A 17,265-nucleotide genomic window follows, 5' to 3' on the forward strand; every position below is an offset into this window, starting at 1 on the left:
CGGAACTCCTAGCACGACGTCGTACTGCCCGAGGTTGGTGATGTTGAAGTTGATTGTTTCAAAATGATTTCCCAAAACCATCGGCAGGTCCCCTGTTTCGTGCGTAATTCCCGTGCTGAGTGGTTCTCCATTGAGTCCAGTAAGAGGTAAGAGCTCCTCTTTTCGTCGCCGCTGGATTGTATATTCCTGACAGCACTGTGGGCTCATGAAGTTTCCGCTGGCTCCTGAGTCGATCATCGCTCGCATATTCTTGTATGCGACGTTGACGAAGACTTTCATATGTGCCCCCCACTGTGTTGCTGCGAGTTGTGGTGTGGGTGCAATTTTCTTGTTGCCGTGCCATGTTCCTGTGTATTCGGGCTTCCACTGGGGTCGTTTTTCCCATCGCAAAGGTCTCGGCTCAACTCCAAGGTTGAGTTTCCCTGGGTAGTGGAGCATGCAATTGTCGTCGTAGCATCCTACAACCGCCCTGATGTCATGTTTCGGGTGTCGTGCGTATCCTCGACACGCGCATCGTGGATGCTCACATGGACAGGTTGGTTGGTCCTGGGATAGCTCTTCCCGAGCCGACTCATCCTGTTGGCCTTTTGTCTCGTCACTCGAGGTTTCTCTGTTCCTGGGGTTTTCCTGAGGCGTTTCCAGGATCGTCTCTTCCGTTTCTGGGAGTGTGGGTGGAGTTTCTGGGATCTCCGGCGTTCCTGGGATTTCAATTGGTGTCCTCAGGATACCTGTGCCCCACTCCTGGGAATCGTCCGACAATTCCTGGGAGTCGATGGTGTTCCAGGGACCGTACTGGGTCCATCCTTGACTCTCAATATCTTCTGAGCCTTGCTTGAAGCGCTCAAAGTGTTCCTCCGCGCTACCAGCTTGCGCGGGCGTCCTAAGGACTAGGTCGTCCATATAGACCTCGTTGTTTTGTGTCAGTTCCGCGGCATGATCCTTCGCGTACATCTGCGGCGAGTTTTCGATGATTTCATAGTCGATCTCTGGGAATTCTTCGTCGTCTGTTTCGGAGAGCATTCGCTCATCCCGATACAGTCCTGGTGGCTTGCTCCCATCCACAATCATGGGGCCTTCCCAGTCGCGCTCCTGCGTCGCGTAGAGCCGTTGAGGCTTCCCTTGTTCTGGTTTCTCGGTGCCAGTAGTGTCGTACGCACCTCTTCGTTCTTGGGTCGCGTTCAATTGTTGGGGTTTCTCCTGCCTCTTGCTTCGGCAGTCCTTGATTCGGTGTCCTGGCTTACCACAGTTGAAGCACAGGTTGTTGTTTTTGCGTCGTTTCTGTTCTTCGGTAGGCAGCCTTGCTGCATCGAGTTCCATTGGTTTGGGTCCGTAGGGGTCGTTGTCCCTTCTCCCAAAGTTCCGTCTTTGTTGGAATCGTCCGCCGTTTCCTCGTCCTGGGTTACGGCGCCATTGTTTAAGTTCGCTTTCTTCTCGCTGTCGGTCGTAGAAGCGGTTATCGATTCGTACAACAGTGTCGACGAATTCATTCATGGTGGTAGGTCGTCCGATTCGAGCGATTTCGTCCTTGATGTGTGATTTCAGCCCCCCATAGAATGGTGGAATCAAAGCGTAGTCGTCCCATCCTAGGATTGCGGCGTGTGCCATGAACTCGGCAACGTAGGCTGTTGCGGAGGTGGTTTGTCGAGTTCGTGCAAGTTTCCGTTCAGCCGTTGCTTTCGCGTCGATATCGCCGAAGGTTCGTTCAAGCAATTGTCGGAAGCTGCTGTATCGCGAAAAGATGCCCTGGGCCATGGCAGACCAGGCGTCTGGAGTCTTTTCATAGTATTCTCGAATGTACGGTTCCAACCAATCCCATGCTTGTCCTCGTAGGTATGATGACACAAAGATGACTTTTGCGGCGTCGTTGACTAGCCTTCCTCTGTTCATGTCAAGGTGCATATCCATCTGGGTGAGGAACCCTCGAAGCTTAGATCGAGTACCGTCGAAGCTCTCTGCTTTGGGTAACTTGATTCCCACGGAAGATGCTGGTGCGGAGGCGGCGATTTGGGCTGCACTTTGCTCGACTGAGTCTCGAAGGTCTCCAATGTCGTGGTCATGCTTGCTGCTAAAGGTGTTGAGCTGGCTGATCAGGGTGTGAATCTGTTCTTCCAGTGCCCTGACTCGTTTCTCATCTTCATCGTCCGAATCCAAGTCGGTGTGTCGTGTTTGCGTTTTCGGTGGCAGAGGCTCGACCGCCTTGCCCTTGTTGTTACTGCCGTGCGACGCCATGATGCTTGGACTTCACGGTTCGATGACAGGGTGATCAATGTGTTACGAACTGCTAACTGGTCACGGTGAGTAACGTCCGCAAAGGTGATACTTCTCTAGGAGTACTGCAGGCCTCAAGCGTATCCGCAACCGTACCAATGCCTCGGGGGCCTTCTATGGGCTCGGGTCTCTAGGGTGCTTGCAAGGTGTGCCAGTTAGAGCGCCGGTCAAGTCAGTCACTTAGGGATCGAGGATCACTAAGTAAGCTCCCAAGACCGTTGGAGGGTTGTCGCTATGTTCGAACTGTGAAGTACCAAAGGGTGGTTCCAAGTAACAATGATGGGATTGATCACGAAGAACTAAATACATGTGGTAAAGACTGTCCTTATATATCCCTTGCCCAGTATTCCACGCCCTCGTTTGTGGTATACTGCATGCAGGCATGTAGTAGTCCCATTGATATACCATCCGATATACCATTCCTTGGCGATGGATCGTGGTATATTGTCACGTGACTTATACCCTTGTTGTCCTGCATCATCACCGCGGGGTTGGTTGGCTCTGGTTTCCTCTTGTACCCCTGTTGGCGCGAGTGAGGTGGCTTGGTTCGTAACAGATAGTACTATAATCGCGGCTATCTTTAGGTCCCCTAGAATAAGGCTACTAATAAAGGCCTTAAAGGCTAGGGCGTTATTAAGTACGCGTTTTTAATGTGGATTACCCTACTAGAAGTTAGCCTTATTACCGTAGAAGATATAGACGTCGAAGGCGTTACCGAAGTACCGCTCGATCTGCTCGAGCCACGTCTCGATTAATAGGTTTAGATATAAGATTAGGGTCGGCTTATACTCACGACCCGGGGTCGGGTTAGCGTTAGCCTTCTCAGCTATATACTATATTACTATTAGGGCTATTAGGGTCTTCCCGAGGCTGTAAATATCCCCGAGGATCCTATTACTAATATTACTCTTCTTTTAAGCGAGTAACTAAACGGCCGCTATTACCTATTATACCTTTAGCTTAGTCAGCCCGACCCCTACCTAGATAGTTTTAGGCTTAAATAGGGGGATTCTGTTAGCGTCCTACTCTAAGCCTAGATCTATATATGTTTCGGATAGTAGCTTAATCGCGGTAGTAACGCTATTCTTAAGCTATTACTAACGCCGAATCTAACTATAGTAATTATCTTAGATAGGCTCGCGGTCTAGTCTAGGGCTAAGGTCTTTATCCGTTATAGCCTTATAGACGTTTATAATATCGGCCCTAATCGCGACCGCGTTATTAATATCCTTAAGACTACCGTTGGTCGGATCAGCGTCTCCGATATTAAAGTCGGTAGACTCCTAGAGAATATTATCCCTTAGCTACTTCCGATAGATAAACTAGGGATAAAGGATTTTATAGTCGTTAGCTATTATAGATAGCTTCGCCTATCGACCGTGTTTATTCCTATTTAAGGCCTTTATTAGGGCCTTAACGATAAGACCCTATTCCCGTTTAGTAGGCTCTATAGACATTAACTAGATAGCGTCGATATCCTAGTTATCAGGGTTAAGGCCAACGTTACCTATCCTAAAACGATTAAAGACGAGATCCTTTAGCCTTTACCTAAAGAGTAGATTTAGCCTAAATAGGTTTCCTTTACCTATCTAGAAGCCTTAACCCTAACCCAAGGTAGCGTTACTAGATATTAACTCTAGTTTTTACGCCGGATAACTCTAGGACTTTAGCGTCTTATTATCTATAAACTTATCCTATTCCTAGGCTATTTAGTATTTATTAATCGAACGCTAAAAGAAATTAAGAAGCTTCTATATATATAGGATATCGTAAGGGTCGATCTTCTATAGTATCTATAAGAAGTTAGACCGCGGAAAGAGCTCGGGGGGCTTCTAGATTAACTAACACCCGTACTATACCGTGTTTAGACTAAAAAGGTTATCGAGAGTGAAGCTATCTATAGCCTTATTAAAACATAGGGGGGCGTCCGAGGTTATCGTGTTCGACTACTCCGGTAGTTAGGCTATCGCTATAACCTTTATTTTTATTATATTATTATTTACCTTCTTATTATTAGTCTACTAGATATATCCGAAGCTAGTAAAGCGGTCGTTCACGTATTTTACTAGGATCTCACATTTTACTATATCCTAAGTTATCTATATCTTAAAGATATCCTTCCCTTCCGGTAGACCTAGGCAGCCCGCGATCTTTAGAGCGGAGTCATCTATAAGCCTCACGAATCCTTTAGTATAGCTAACCCTAGGGTAGAATACCTTAAGGTCACTATCCTTTTTATCTATAGCTATCTTAATCTTACGTGGGGTAGTAATAGCCTTAGCCTTCTCTTTCCCTTTAGGTATAGTAGGTTTCTTATCTTTAGGCGATACGGCCGTCTTACCCTTCCCCTTTCTTTTCTTTAGTAATATAGCGGCGCCGAGTTAGGGTACTAGAGTCGGAGTTAGCGGATATAGAGTATAGGATATAGGGCCTTAAATAATAGCTATCTAGAACCGGGGTTTTAAGGTCCGCCTTAAAACCCCGGTTCTAATATCGAGGGAGATATTATATAGTCCGTTATAGAGGGTAGTCTAGTATAGATATTAAAGAGGATCTATACCTACTCAGAGAGAGAAAAGTTAGTGTATCGGAGTCGGTTTTTAATAATAATATAGGTAGCGTTAATAGGAAAGTAAGATAAGGTACTAATAGAGGGAAAGGGGTAACGAAAGATCTAGTTTTAACTTTAATAGTTAGTGATAGGGGTAGTAAGGGATAATCGATATTAGCCGGTCTTATTTACTTAATAGGTATATTAAACCCGCGGTTATAGTCGTCGGCGGGCTCCTTTAGAAACCTAAGGTATTAAAAGGAAAAGAAAACTAAAAAGGAGATAAAGAGAGAAGAAGAAGAAAAGAAGAGAGAGAGAGAGAGAGAGAAAACGACGAGGGTAAAATAAGAGAAGAGAGGAGAGATAAAAGAGGAAGAAGGTTTAAAACCGCGAGAGAAAATTTATAGACACCGCCGGCGGTATTTATATATTATTAGATATAATAAGATTAAGATCAGGCAACGGCTTAGTAATCTAGTAGAGCGCGAGGATCAGGGAATCAATAAATACCTAGATTAGATAGACACACGATCTTATTTATACTAGGATCAGGAAATCAAAGAACGCCTAGATTAGGTAGAATCACGATCTAGCGCCAGAATCAGGAAATTAAACAAAGCCTAGATCAAACAAAAGAATATCGATCTTATTAACTAAAACTATAAGGGTTTAGAATCAAAGAGAGCTAATATATAAATCAAAATTATTAGATCGAGCAGAATAGGCTTAAACGCGCTAAAAGACCCTAATTATTAAACGAGAGACGGTACAAATCATCTAGTATACTAATCAGATTTCAATCTCTACCGATATAAATAAAGAGAGCCCCTATAGGATCTCTATACCGAGCGTCCTATAGTACTAGAATTTTAGTACTTTTTTATATCTTATCTAGTTAGAATTATCTTAGCCATTATACAAAGAAAGCCATATACTTAGTAAATCTTGGTATACTTCTTTATCTATATATATATTAACGTATAGATCCTAACAGGGAATACTAGGGGTATCAGTAGGAAAATATATACAAAATTCTATCTTTATTTATTTTGCGGAGGTTAAGACAGATATATATAGATAAAGAAGGTAGTAGGTCTAAATCTACCCAGAGCTAATAATAGGGCTATATTAGATCCTGGCCTAGTGCCTATATCCGGTATTAGCATCTCCCGTCTTAGCCGCTATACGTATCAAAGCCGATCCTTCTAACCCTAGGTTCTTTATCCTATACCCCGAATACCGCCACGCTAGATCTAGGGCCTTACCTCCTTACGCCCGAATATGCTAAGTTACGCCTTACCACCGTACCCTAGTACTATTAGGCTAACACTCTCGGTATATATATATTATATACCTACTTAAATATATATCTCGGTCTATATATTTAATAATCAACCTCTATCTTACCTTTTATTTAACGCGTATTCCTCGTTAATTAATACCTAGGGGGCGAAGATAGCCCACGTAAAATATTAGAGTAATATCCTAATAGCTTCCTTCCTATATATTATACCTCTATTCTATAGAGAATTAATCCTAGTAGTATACCTAGCTTACTTACCTAATAGTAGAGGTTCAACCCCTCTATTAGGTATAGCGTAATTTACTTAGTAGGGCTCCACTATCTAGGCCGAATCTAGTATATTATCCCTACTCCGATATATCGCTTAGGGAACCCTACCAAAAATCACTAAGTCTATAGGGGTGGTACGTAGCTATATTAGAACCAGGGTTCTAAGGTGGCCTTAAACCCCCGGTTCTAATATAGCTACAACTATATATAGCCATATATACATATATTAAAACCCCGGTTCTAAGCCTTATACTAAAACCCCGGTTCTAAGGAGTATACGGCTTATATATAGGGGCCTTTACTATATAGGGGGTATAGAGCATATATAGAACTATATCTAGGGCTTTACCCGCTACCTATAAAGTAAATAGGTATTAATTTAGCGATCGATCCTTATCCTTATATTAGTAAAATACCGGGCTTAACGAATATATATAAATTAATCGCTATTTAATCCCTAAAAATACTAGAACCCCGGTTCTAGAATATATAATAAAATACTAAGGTACTACGTTAATAGTTAACAGCGAGAGTTATAGCCAGGAATAGCCACGTATCGAGTACTAATCACGAGACTTATTTAGGGGCGTAAAATATTATTACCTTATATATAGATTTCTATATAATACTAGAACGGAGATACCTACGAAATAGCTAAGTCTAGGCTAAGCTATAAAGGTAGCCTCTATAGAGGAGACCTAGAAGATATAACTATAGGATAAGCTCTAATATCTAACCTATATAAATCGCTTATAGCTAGGGATTACTAGGCTATAGTGATTAAGGTTCTAGTGCTAAGAGATCCGCCGGCGTTTATTACTAAAGAAAATATACTATAAATATAAGTATATCTATTTCTACTAGATAGGTAATAATAGGAAAGGCTCGATCGGGCCTACTCGGCGGATGGCTACGGCGGTATTAGGGAGCCCTAGTATATCCTACTCTATTTTAGCGAGGTCCTAACCCTCGGCTAAGGATAGGAAGCTATATAGTAGGTAGCTTTTGGTATATATTCTTAGAGCCTTTCGCCTAACCGCGTAGTTATAATAGGGATAGACTACTATACCCTATCTAGGGAAGAAAAAGAGCCCCCCGGCGATTAGGATCTAGTAATAGTAAGAGATACCTTAATAGAAGGTTAGCGGTTAATACGGTATAATCGGGAGAGGCCGCGATTAAAGGGGTTAGGGGCTAAACGCCTCCTAAGCTAGCCCCTTTTAGGCTCGGTAGATTTTAAGCGTAGTAACGCCGATAAAGTCCTACTAGAGATAGGAGGCCCGGTAGAATATAGTGAGATAACGCGGTTTAACACCGATCGGGTCTTTAGTCGGTATACTATATACCTAGTAGTATATATTAGAGTAGTATCCTACCTAGGCCATAAAGATCCTACTAAATAGCTCCTTAAATATGGTTAGGTCCTTTAGAGGAGGTTGCTTTTGGAGATAGGTCTTAGTAATCGTAATCGAGGTATAGCGGTAAGTGGATACTATAAACCGGAACCCCCTTTTTCCCTCTAAAGAACCTATTACTAGTATCTTATAGGGTAGCTATGAATTAGTCGGCGGCTTATTAGTTATTTGTCTTTAGGAGGCTGAAGAGATAGTTAGGGGAGATCTAGCTATCTATATCTAAGGCGGTGCGGTCGTCGCTATATATCTATTATTAGAGGATATTAATTAGGGGGCGGATATATTAGAGATAGTGAAGGATAATCTAGGAGATGGTTAGGGGAAGGAATCTAGCGGTAACGGGGCCGCGGTGTATCCGTGAGATACTCTTGTAGTACTCGGTAATAAGGAGTAATAAGCTTTTATAAATAAAGAGGTTCTAGATACTAATAGCGCTATTCCTCTATTTAATACTCGTTAGCTCGGTCCGGCGAGCGGTCTAACCCTATATAATCTAGACCGTAATTATTAGGCGCTAGAGGAAAAACTATATACGCTATAGATATTATTAGATCTAAGCTAGATCCTAATTAACTCTATACTATAGAGGGTAGACCTAGGAATAAGGTATCTCGTATAGTGGTAGTAGCTTAGTATATAACTACTGTAGCTGATTACGTTTAATACTAAAAAGAGAGAAGCCAGCCTTAGTCTTATCGACCTTATCCTATAAATATCCGATATTAAGGGGAGAGGGCTGCTAGCTAAATATAAGATCTAAGTAGAGGATATTAATAATCGACCTTATTACTAAGTAGATCTAGGAACAGACCGTTATAAGAGAGATTAGGACCGGGGTTTTTAAGGAAATATAATATTTATTTATCCTCGCTCTATTATATTATCGGTGGTCGTTGTTTATACCAGCTAATCTTTATCCTAGTTATTAGTAGATAAAGTAGCTCGGTAACTGGATAATATAATATCTAGGATATATATATTATATAGGCCCGTCGCGCGTGTTCTATCTAATACTCGAAATAGGTCTATAGGAGAATATTAGAAATATAGTAATATAGCCGAGCCGGGACTATATACTCTAATAATAATACCCGATATACCTATAGAAGCCCTAAGATCTAGATAGTATAGTTCTAGGGTTCGTAAAAAGCTATTTTATCACGTTAGATACCTATTACCGCGTAGAAGGATATTAGATAGCTTTAGAAGATATCGCTAGTAGAAAGGATCCCTTCTATTATAAGATAGCTGATACTAAATAAGAATACTATCTTATTAAGCTACTCCAAAAATTTCGGCAAGGATAGTTACGGAGGACCTTATATATCCTAATCCCGAATAGCCTAGAGCCATTTATTATTATTATTATTATTATTAGATACTTTTTTAGGCCTCTCCTATAGCTCGGACTCTATCTTAGTAAGATCTAAAGACTAACTCTTAGAGCCTAAATTAGCTACCGCTAGATCCTACGAGATACTTACTATGCTCTATAGATTTATAGAGCCTTACTAATCAGTATAGGCTCGCTTCGTTAACGAGGATAGAATTACTATAGTATATAACGACTAAGTCCTAAGGCGTTTTATAGGGCCTAAAGTTAATATACCGGCCGAAGATCTTTTATTTAGTAGACTCTAGATTTTCTGTAAATAAGTCGCCTTAATTTAGAGCGTTAGATAGTTTAGTAGTAGAGATAGGTAAGATAGACGTAAAATATAAGTTAGGATACCCTAGATCCGTTAGATTATATATTACTACTCCTTGTCGAAATAGACCCCTAAGACCCTTTAGTAGTCTTTTAGCGGGACTAGAGTAGCCCGAAAAATATAATATAATAACCGATATTAATACCAGATATATCTCGCCTTAGTTAACCTCTATAACCGACGTAGATATTTCCTAGTAGAAGCAACGCCGCTACGGCTATATCGTATAAAGACGCGGATAGGTATATGGGTTATATCGAGGGTCTAGAGGGCCCGCTATATTACCTAGTTAAAGGATTCTATAATCTACCCTAAGGCGAGATTGTTAACCCGCTGCTTATCTATCTATCCTTTATTAGACCTAGTACCACCCCTCTATTACTATTAGATCAGGGGTAGAAGCTAGGGTATATCTATATCCTTTACTAGAGCTACTATAGCTTTAAGGGAGCGACTATTAAAGAACCTAAGCTAGTTGGTCGATTAGAGCCATAGCGAGTTATTATCCTTTATATAGTAGTCCTATAGACTAAAGATCCCTAACGCACGGGAAGCCTCGGCGAGTCCTCGATTATACTCTTTTTAATTATTTTGTATACCTTAGATCCTCTGCTTATCCTTTAGGGTCTTAGTTATCTATCCCGGGAGCCTTAGGGCGGGGCCCTACTATAGCCGACTAGGACTTAGACTCAGGCTTAGACTCGAGAGGATAGATATCGGCTAGGGATCGAGGAGGTTAAGTAGCGGTTTGTTACTCAATAGGAATTAGATAGTAGATATAGACACGTCTAGTGTTACTAAGATCTATTAATTAGCTATAAACGTCTTTCTTATAAAAGAGCTATAGAGTCTTAAAGAGGCGTCTAATACCACTATATCTAAGATATCACTATCTACTCTAGTATATAAACTGAGCGTACTATCGACCTCCCGCTCTAATAACTCCTCTAGCTATAGGCTAGTATCTATCGATAAATCCCTAATATCCGGCGGGGAATACGGGCTTTAACTAGACGAGGTTAAGTCTAATAACTCCTCTAGCTATAGGCTAGTATCTATCGATAAATCCCTAATATCCGACAAGGACTTTAGACCTTAGATAGGTAAGGTTAAGTCTATATATAACGTCGTAGGCCCTCCTTATTCTAATAACCCCTATTTACCACGTAACGTATATATAATATCTATTTTAGATACTATCTACTACTAATAGAACTTTGTATAGACGAGCCAACGTTACCCTTGTAGGTAATTAATTAGTAGCTATAGCCCGGCTCTAGTATACTCCGCCCGGTAGTGATTTTAGATACGTTTATAGTTAGTGCCCCGGAGCCTATAGTAGCTATATTCGAGTATATTATACGTAGGGAGGTATAGCACCGACGTAGTACTGTCGCGTGGCGCCTTAAAGTCGGCGTGGTCTTCGAGGGGACTTACGTCGGAGGGAATCACCAAGATCTATTATTAGCACTCTATTAGGTCTCTGATCCTATAAGTTTTATTTAAATACCACTCCTTTATCCGGTTAGGGATAGCGAAGCTATAAGGGCGGTAGATAATCATACAGTACTCTATATTAAAAAAGAAGTAGAGTAGCCCCCTAGATAATTAGATCGCTATTATATACCACGGTAGGGATTATATAAACGAGAGAGTTTAGGGGTATCTATTTTAGCCTTAGTGCCTTAGTATCTTAGTTGTTGTACTGCCTAATACCTTAGTTAAAGAAATCTATATATCTATTATAATCGGGGTTTTAAGATACCTATATTAAGCCTTAAAAATCAGGTTATATTATATATATATTTTATAAGTAACTACCTTAGAACCCTGGTTTTAATCTCTACGCCTAAATATTAGAACCCCGGTTCTAGTATAGCCTATAGTAATATTCGCGATATCGATTAATTCTATAAGCAAAAATCTTAGAACCCCGGTTCTAGTATAGCCTATAGTATTATATTTACTACGTAGATTAATTTATTCTATAAGAGGCGTAATATCTACTCTAATCTTATCTAGCACGTAGGGTATCTAGATAAGCGACTACTAGAGAAGCACTAAGGTCTAGACTAGTAGTACGTAAAATATGAAGTCTCCTAGCTACTCTATCTATTTAAGAAAGGCGTCTAAAGTAAAGGCTTTATCGGTATTAGTAGATAGGATCGGAGGGGAGGGGTCCTAAGGAGGCGGGGCACTGTTTACCGCGGCTGGCTCTTCGGTGACCTTATCGGCTTAATTAAGGTTAGGGTCCACGATATTCGATATAGCTCGCGTTGGGGAGTTAGCAGAGGTGGGCTAAGGCTTATTAACCGTAGCTTTGTTTATAGGAGACTGGCTATCTCCGAGGAAAACATAATATATAGCCGGGTAATATATAGTCAGGAAAGCCCGCGGGTCTAGGGGGTTATTAAAAGAGGTTATTTCTTTAGCGTATTAGTTAGCTAGGAGTAAGAGAATTTCTCTCGTATAGATTTAATAGGATAAGGGGATCTATAGAAAGCCTTAGTTTAATCCTAAGCCCTCTATAAGTAGATAAGAGCTTACCGGTAGGCACTAGGTCTTTACTTAGTTATGCCGGTAATATAGTATATTAGGCTTAGACCTAATAGATCGTGCGTATTCAATAGTAGGGTACTTCTTTAAACGAAGGAAACACGCTAGGCAGGGTAGCACTTTACTAAATAGGGTAGTAGTCTCCTTAGCCGAGGCTATAGTAGAAGATAGGGGAAGAAGATAATTTAAGAGAAAAAGAGGGCTCGGAAAGCTAGAGTAAAAAAAAGGCAGAGAGCTAAGGTATAGATATAGATAGGATAAGGACAAATAACAAAGAGTAAAAATTAAGTAAGGAAATTTAGATATAAAGAACAAAATAATAAAGATTAAGAGGTAAGAGAGAAAGAAGAAAGAAGAAGAGAAAAGAAATCAGAGATAGCTAGTATTTATAGAAGAATATCAGAAGTGAATAATCGAAGTAAATATTTACTATCATTACTTTCTAAGTATAGTAGATTAATAAGATAGATTTTAATAGACAATATCGATTCTCTAGACCGAGAGGATTATTTTAATATAGGGATAAGGTCTTAAGGGTCTATATTAGTAGAGATATAAACCGTTCTTCTTTGATATTATGATATACCCGGGGCTATACCGGGAGCGTATACCGGGAGCGAGGCGTTCCGGGGGTTAAACTAGGTAATATAATAGATTACCGGCGTTAATTTAGGGGCGGTATACCGGTAGCTATACCGGGAGCGAGATATACTAGGCGTCGCTTTTCTTTATTAGGGGGTAAAGTTGATAGATTAGTGATCGAAGGTATATAATCACTATATATTTAGGATGCCTAAGGCCTATATATACTAAATATAGAGTAAAATTGGAGATATTCTAATCTACTCAACTTTCTATCGATTTCCAATAGTATATCTATTTTTCTAGAATATTTTTCTAGTATTTTAATTGGATTCTCTAGAATAGAAGGAGGATTTTAATAATTCGTCGGCCTCGATCCTTTATAAAATCAAAATATCAAAAATCGAGAAAGATTTTTATATTATAGTTAGATTCTCTACGTTAAGAGTATTATTTTGATATAGCTATAAGCTATAGGGGTAGTATAGATCCAAAGATATAGGGCTTTCTATTTTCGGTAAGATCTATACCGGGAGCTATACCTAAGGGGTATACCGGGAATAAGGTACTCTAGGGGTAATATGATAGATTACCGGGGTTAAGTTAGGCTATAGGGGTAGTAAAGATCCAAAGATATAGGGCTTTCTATTTTCGGTAAGATCTATACCGGGAGCTATACCTAAGGCGTATACCAGGAATAAGGTACTCTAGGGGTAATATGATAGATTACCGGGGTTAAGTTAGGGTAGGAGGCCTAGAGCTATACTAGTAGCGATACCGGGGGGAAGGTAGTCCGGGCGTAGTAGATGTTTGCTAAGGGGTAAAGTCGGTAGATTAGTGATATAAGGTATATGATTACTATATATTATTGATGCCTAAGGCCTATATATACTAAATATATAGTAAAATCGTTGATATTCTCATATATTAAAGTATCGATATATTCTATCTATTCTATCTATTTTTCTAGAATATTTTCTACGAAGGGTTATACCCGGAGGGGACCCTAAGCGTAGGATATTCTAGGGGTTAAAATCAGCGAGGATCTCCTATTTAGTAGTAATCTAGGGGTAGTATACTCGAAGCTCTACTACAAGAGCTATACCGGGGGCTTTCGAGTCTAGGGGTGATCTATTTCCTTCGGTGTATCACTAATTCGATTAGTAAGAGAATATCAACTTCTACTATATATTTTTGATCGAGAGATATCGTAGAATCTTTATATATCAGAAAAAATAACGAAATTACCAAATATAGTTTTCGATTTTGGGCGTAGATCTATACTCCCAGCTATATATATATATCGTGGAGAGCCGAGGGAAAAATATATTTTGTAATTTTTTCAAAAGTGTTTTTATATATTTTAATATTGTAATATATATTAGATAGGTAAATTAGGAGAGATATATATATATATATAATAGAATTTATTATATTAATAGTAAGCGTAGCGAACCGCTACAGGGGATTCCCCGGCGCGGACGTGGCTCCACGTCCGGGATCTGGGGGCCTCCGACTGGCGGGATCGGGGGTCCGGGTGGGGGGGGGGGGGGCCGGGTGGACCCCGGGGGGGATTCGGGGTCGGCACGTCCGCCACAGTGAAGACGGAGGTGGCTACCTTTCGATATTACTGCGGTCGCAGCGGGGTGAAATTTTGATATCTTATAGGGGGAATTCAAGAGAGTAATCTATTCCAATATCAGAGAAATCGAGACAGGGGAAGGCGATCGAAATCGATAGTCTAAATCGGAGACGAAGTTTTGATGGGGTAAATTACGCGGACCGACCTAATACCGATATTAGATATTAGCAAAGGGGTAATCTATGAAAGATATACCGACGCTCCTAGATCAGCGATACCACAGGTAATCTATCTCGCCACCCTAGCGGCAAAACGCCAGGTATCGACACTGCACCCCAGCCAAATATATATCTCTCGGTCTCGCTCTATATATATAGCTATATATATCTACCCCCCCCCCCCCTATACCATCACTACCCTACTACTACCATCTACTATTATCTATTATCTATTAAGTTCGCCTACCTACCTATAATATATAATATTATATATATATATATATTAATAATAAAAAGAAAGAAACAAAGAGAGAGAGAGAGAGAGAGAGAGAGAGAGAGATCTATTATAACACATAAATAACACACAAATAATAGTAATAGTAAAGAGGAATAATAGATAATAATAATAATAATAGTAGTAGTAGTAGTAGTAGTAGTAGTAGTAGTAGTAATAGTAATAGTAATAGTAGAAGAAATAGAAATAGGATAATAGGATAATAGGATAATAGGATAATAGGATAATAGGATAATAAGATAATATATAAGATATAAGTCTAGGGGGGATTACCACTCTAGCACTACTCTATCCTGCTATACTACGCTGGCTGGTGTTGAGAATCGGGTCGATAATTGCCCCCTATAACCTTAGAATTCGATAGGCAGTATAGGAATTCTCTCTATATAGGATATATAGTAGTATATATATATCTATTGGTAGGGGAGGGGGGGGGGGGGGGGGTTGGCGGGCCGGCGCGGTCGATTCGGGTGGTAGGGTCACATAACGGCGATACTATGCTAGTCACGAGGCCTATTATAAATATTTTAAATCCAATCCCTTTTTAGTATATATATAGGATATTAATATAGAATAGGCCCAACATCATCGAAAAACTCGAGAATGAATTCGATTAATAATATATGATAATATATATATATATATATATATAGTATAGTATAGTAGTGATAAGAATTCCGATACAGTAGATTTTCTGGTAGATCCCGATTCCACCGGCCGCGGCGAGTATTTCGATATAGGGATAGGCTATATGAGGCGTCAGGGTAGGATAGGTAGAGGCGAAAATAGGGGATATACATATATATATATCTATAGTAGGAGTCTACCGGGTAGTATACCGGGAGCGAGGCGGTCCGGGGGTCCGAATAGCGCTATAATCCTCGCTCTAGGGACTAATTCGGAGGTAGTATACCGGAAGCGATCCCCGGAACGACCCCGGAAGCGATATAGTCTAGGGGTAGGTAATTTTCTCTCGGGGCAAAAGTCGCTAGAATAGCATACAAATATATGATCCCACTATATATTTAGAATCCTCTCGTTCTCTCGTTCTCCCCTATTGTAATATAGCAAAAAAAATATTAGAAATCACCTTTTTATTCCTATATTTTTTATTTTTATTATTATATTATTATTTTTTAATATTTTCAATATTTTTCTCTGCTACGAAGGATCCGATTGATTAATATCGGATAAGATATAGGGGGTAGAATCAAGGTTCTGCGGGGTTCCCGGGTCACGTGATATACCCAGCCCCAAGAAATATCAGATTCTGTATCCTTACTATTCTCTCGCTATTCCACCCCACCAATCGAATCTGGAACCCTTTTTTTTTGACTATTTTAACTATTTTAACTATTTTGCCTATTTTGCCTATTTTGCCTATTTTGCCTATTTTGCCTATTTTGCCAATATGTCAACCCCCCAGTTGCCCCCCTTTTTCGTCTTTTTTGATGAATACCAGGTTTTGATCTGCGCGCAGTGCCAGCATGCGATTGGGCCTACCCAGGCAGATAGGCACCTTCGCTATCATCTCAAGGCGGCCACCCCTGAGCGGAAGGCCTATCAGGCCTCGCTTCGCCAGCTACCTCTTATCTCGCTTACGGGGGTCTATCAGGGGATTCAGGCTAGGCAGCCAGTCCCCCCTCTCGCAGGTCTATCGCCCCCCCAATCGGGGGTTCGCTGCCAAATCGATAGCTGCCCTGCTATTCTCTCTAACCAAAGCCAGGCGAGAGATCATCTTACCCGCAAGCACCGAATCTTCGCTTCGGGGCGTAGGGGGGTCCTTACTCGCTGCTACTACCAGGCCTTACAGAAGAATGCATACCTATTCGAGACCCAGTCTACCCCGGCCCCCGCCCCTACCCCCGGTACGCAGCGGCCTATTCACCCCCCGCCGCCTCGCCTCGCGCGCCCCCAGATCGACGACATCGCCGCCGCCTTCGAGCGCGAGCTTCGGGGGGATGAGAGGCCCACGCAGATTGCCTCTTTCGGCATGCGTAGCGAGGCGAATAGCTTCGATAGGCACTCGCACTATCGGGAGCTACTCGCTAAGCGCGACCCTGGTAAGCGAACTTCTGATTAAGATCGATATTTTTTATTTTTGATATATATATATATATATATAATATTTTTGATATATTGATATATATTGATATATATTGATATATTTTGATATATTCTGATATATTCTGATATATTCTGATATATTTGCTATTTGATACTAATATTATTATAGATTTTATTGCCTCGCTCTTCGACCTTCGCCTCGATGAAGCCCTGCTGCCTAAACACGAGATTCAGGGCTTCCTATCAATCTGCATCGAGTGGCTGTTCTTCTCGGGGCAGGGCCGCCTATCGCAGATCTCCCGGGTAGCCCGATGCACCCTCAACTCCTTTACCGCCGAGGGGACGATCAGGCCTACCAAGGCCCCGCAGCAGGGGTCGACCATCCAACGATATACGAGAGTCTTTCGCGGTTTGGTGATCTTTCTGCTTACCTCTTACCCGTATCTTCG

At 41.0% G+C, this 17,265-nt stretch overlaps 1 protein-coding gene across 1 annotated transcript; it reads right to left on the minus strand.

The window, feature by feature from the left end:
* Nucleotides 1-920: 920 nt before the first annotated feature.
* Nucleotides 921-1,491, minus strand: NUU61_004665 (C2HC-type zinc finger protein; the record flags this gene model as incomplete). Its single annotated transcript, XM_056655247.1, is given in 2 exon segments — nucleotides 921-939; nucleotides 950-1,491. The coding sequence occupies 2 exon segments, from the start codon at nucleotides 1,489-1,491 to the stop codon at nucleotides 921-923; spliced, it is 561 nt and encodes a 186-aa protein (XP_056513274.1).
* Nucleotides 1,492-17,265: the final 15,774 nt, after the last annotated feature.

Source organism: Penicillium alfredii (genome assembly GCF_028826965.1).
Source record: "Penicillium alfredii strain IBT 34128 chromosome Unknown utg000005l_segment0_segment0, whole genome shotgun sequence".
Lineage (NCBI taxonomy): Eukaryota > Fungi > Ascomycota > Eurotiomycetes > Eurotiales > Aspergillaceae > Penicillium > Penicillium alfredii.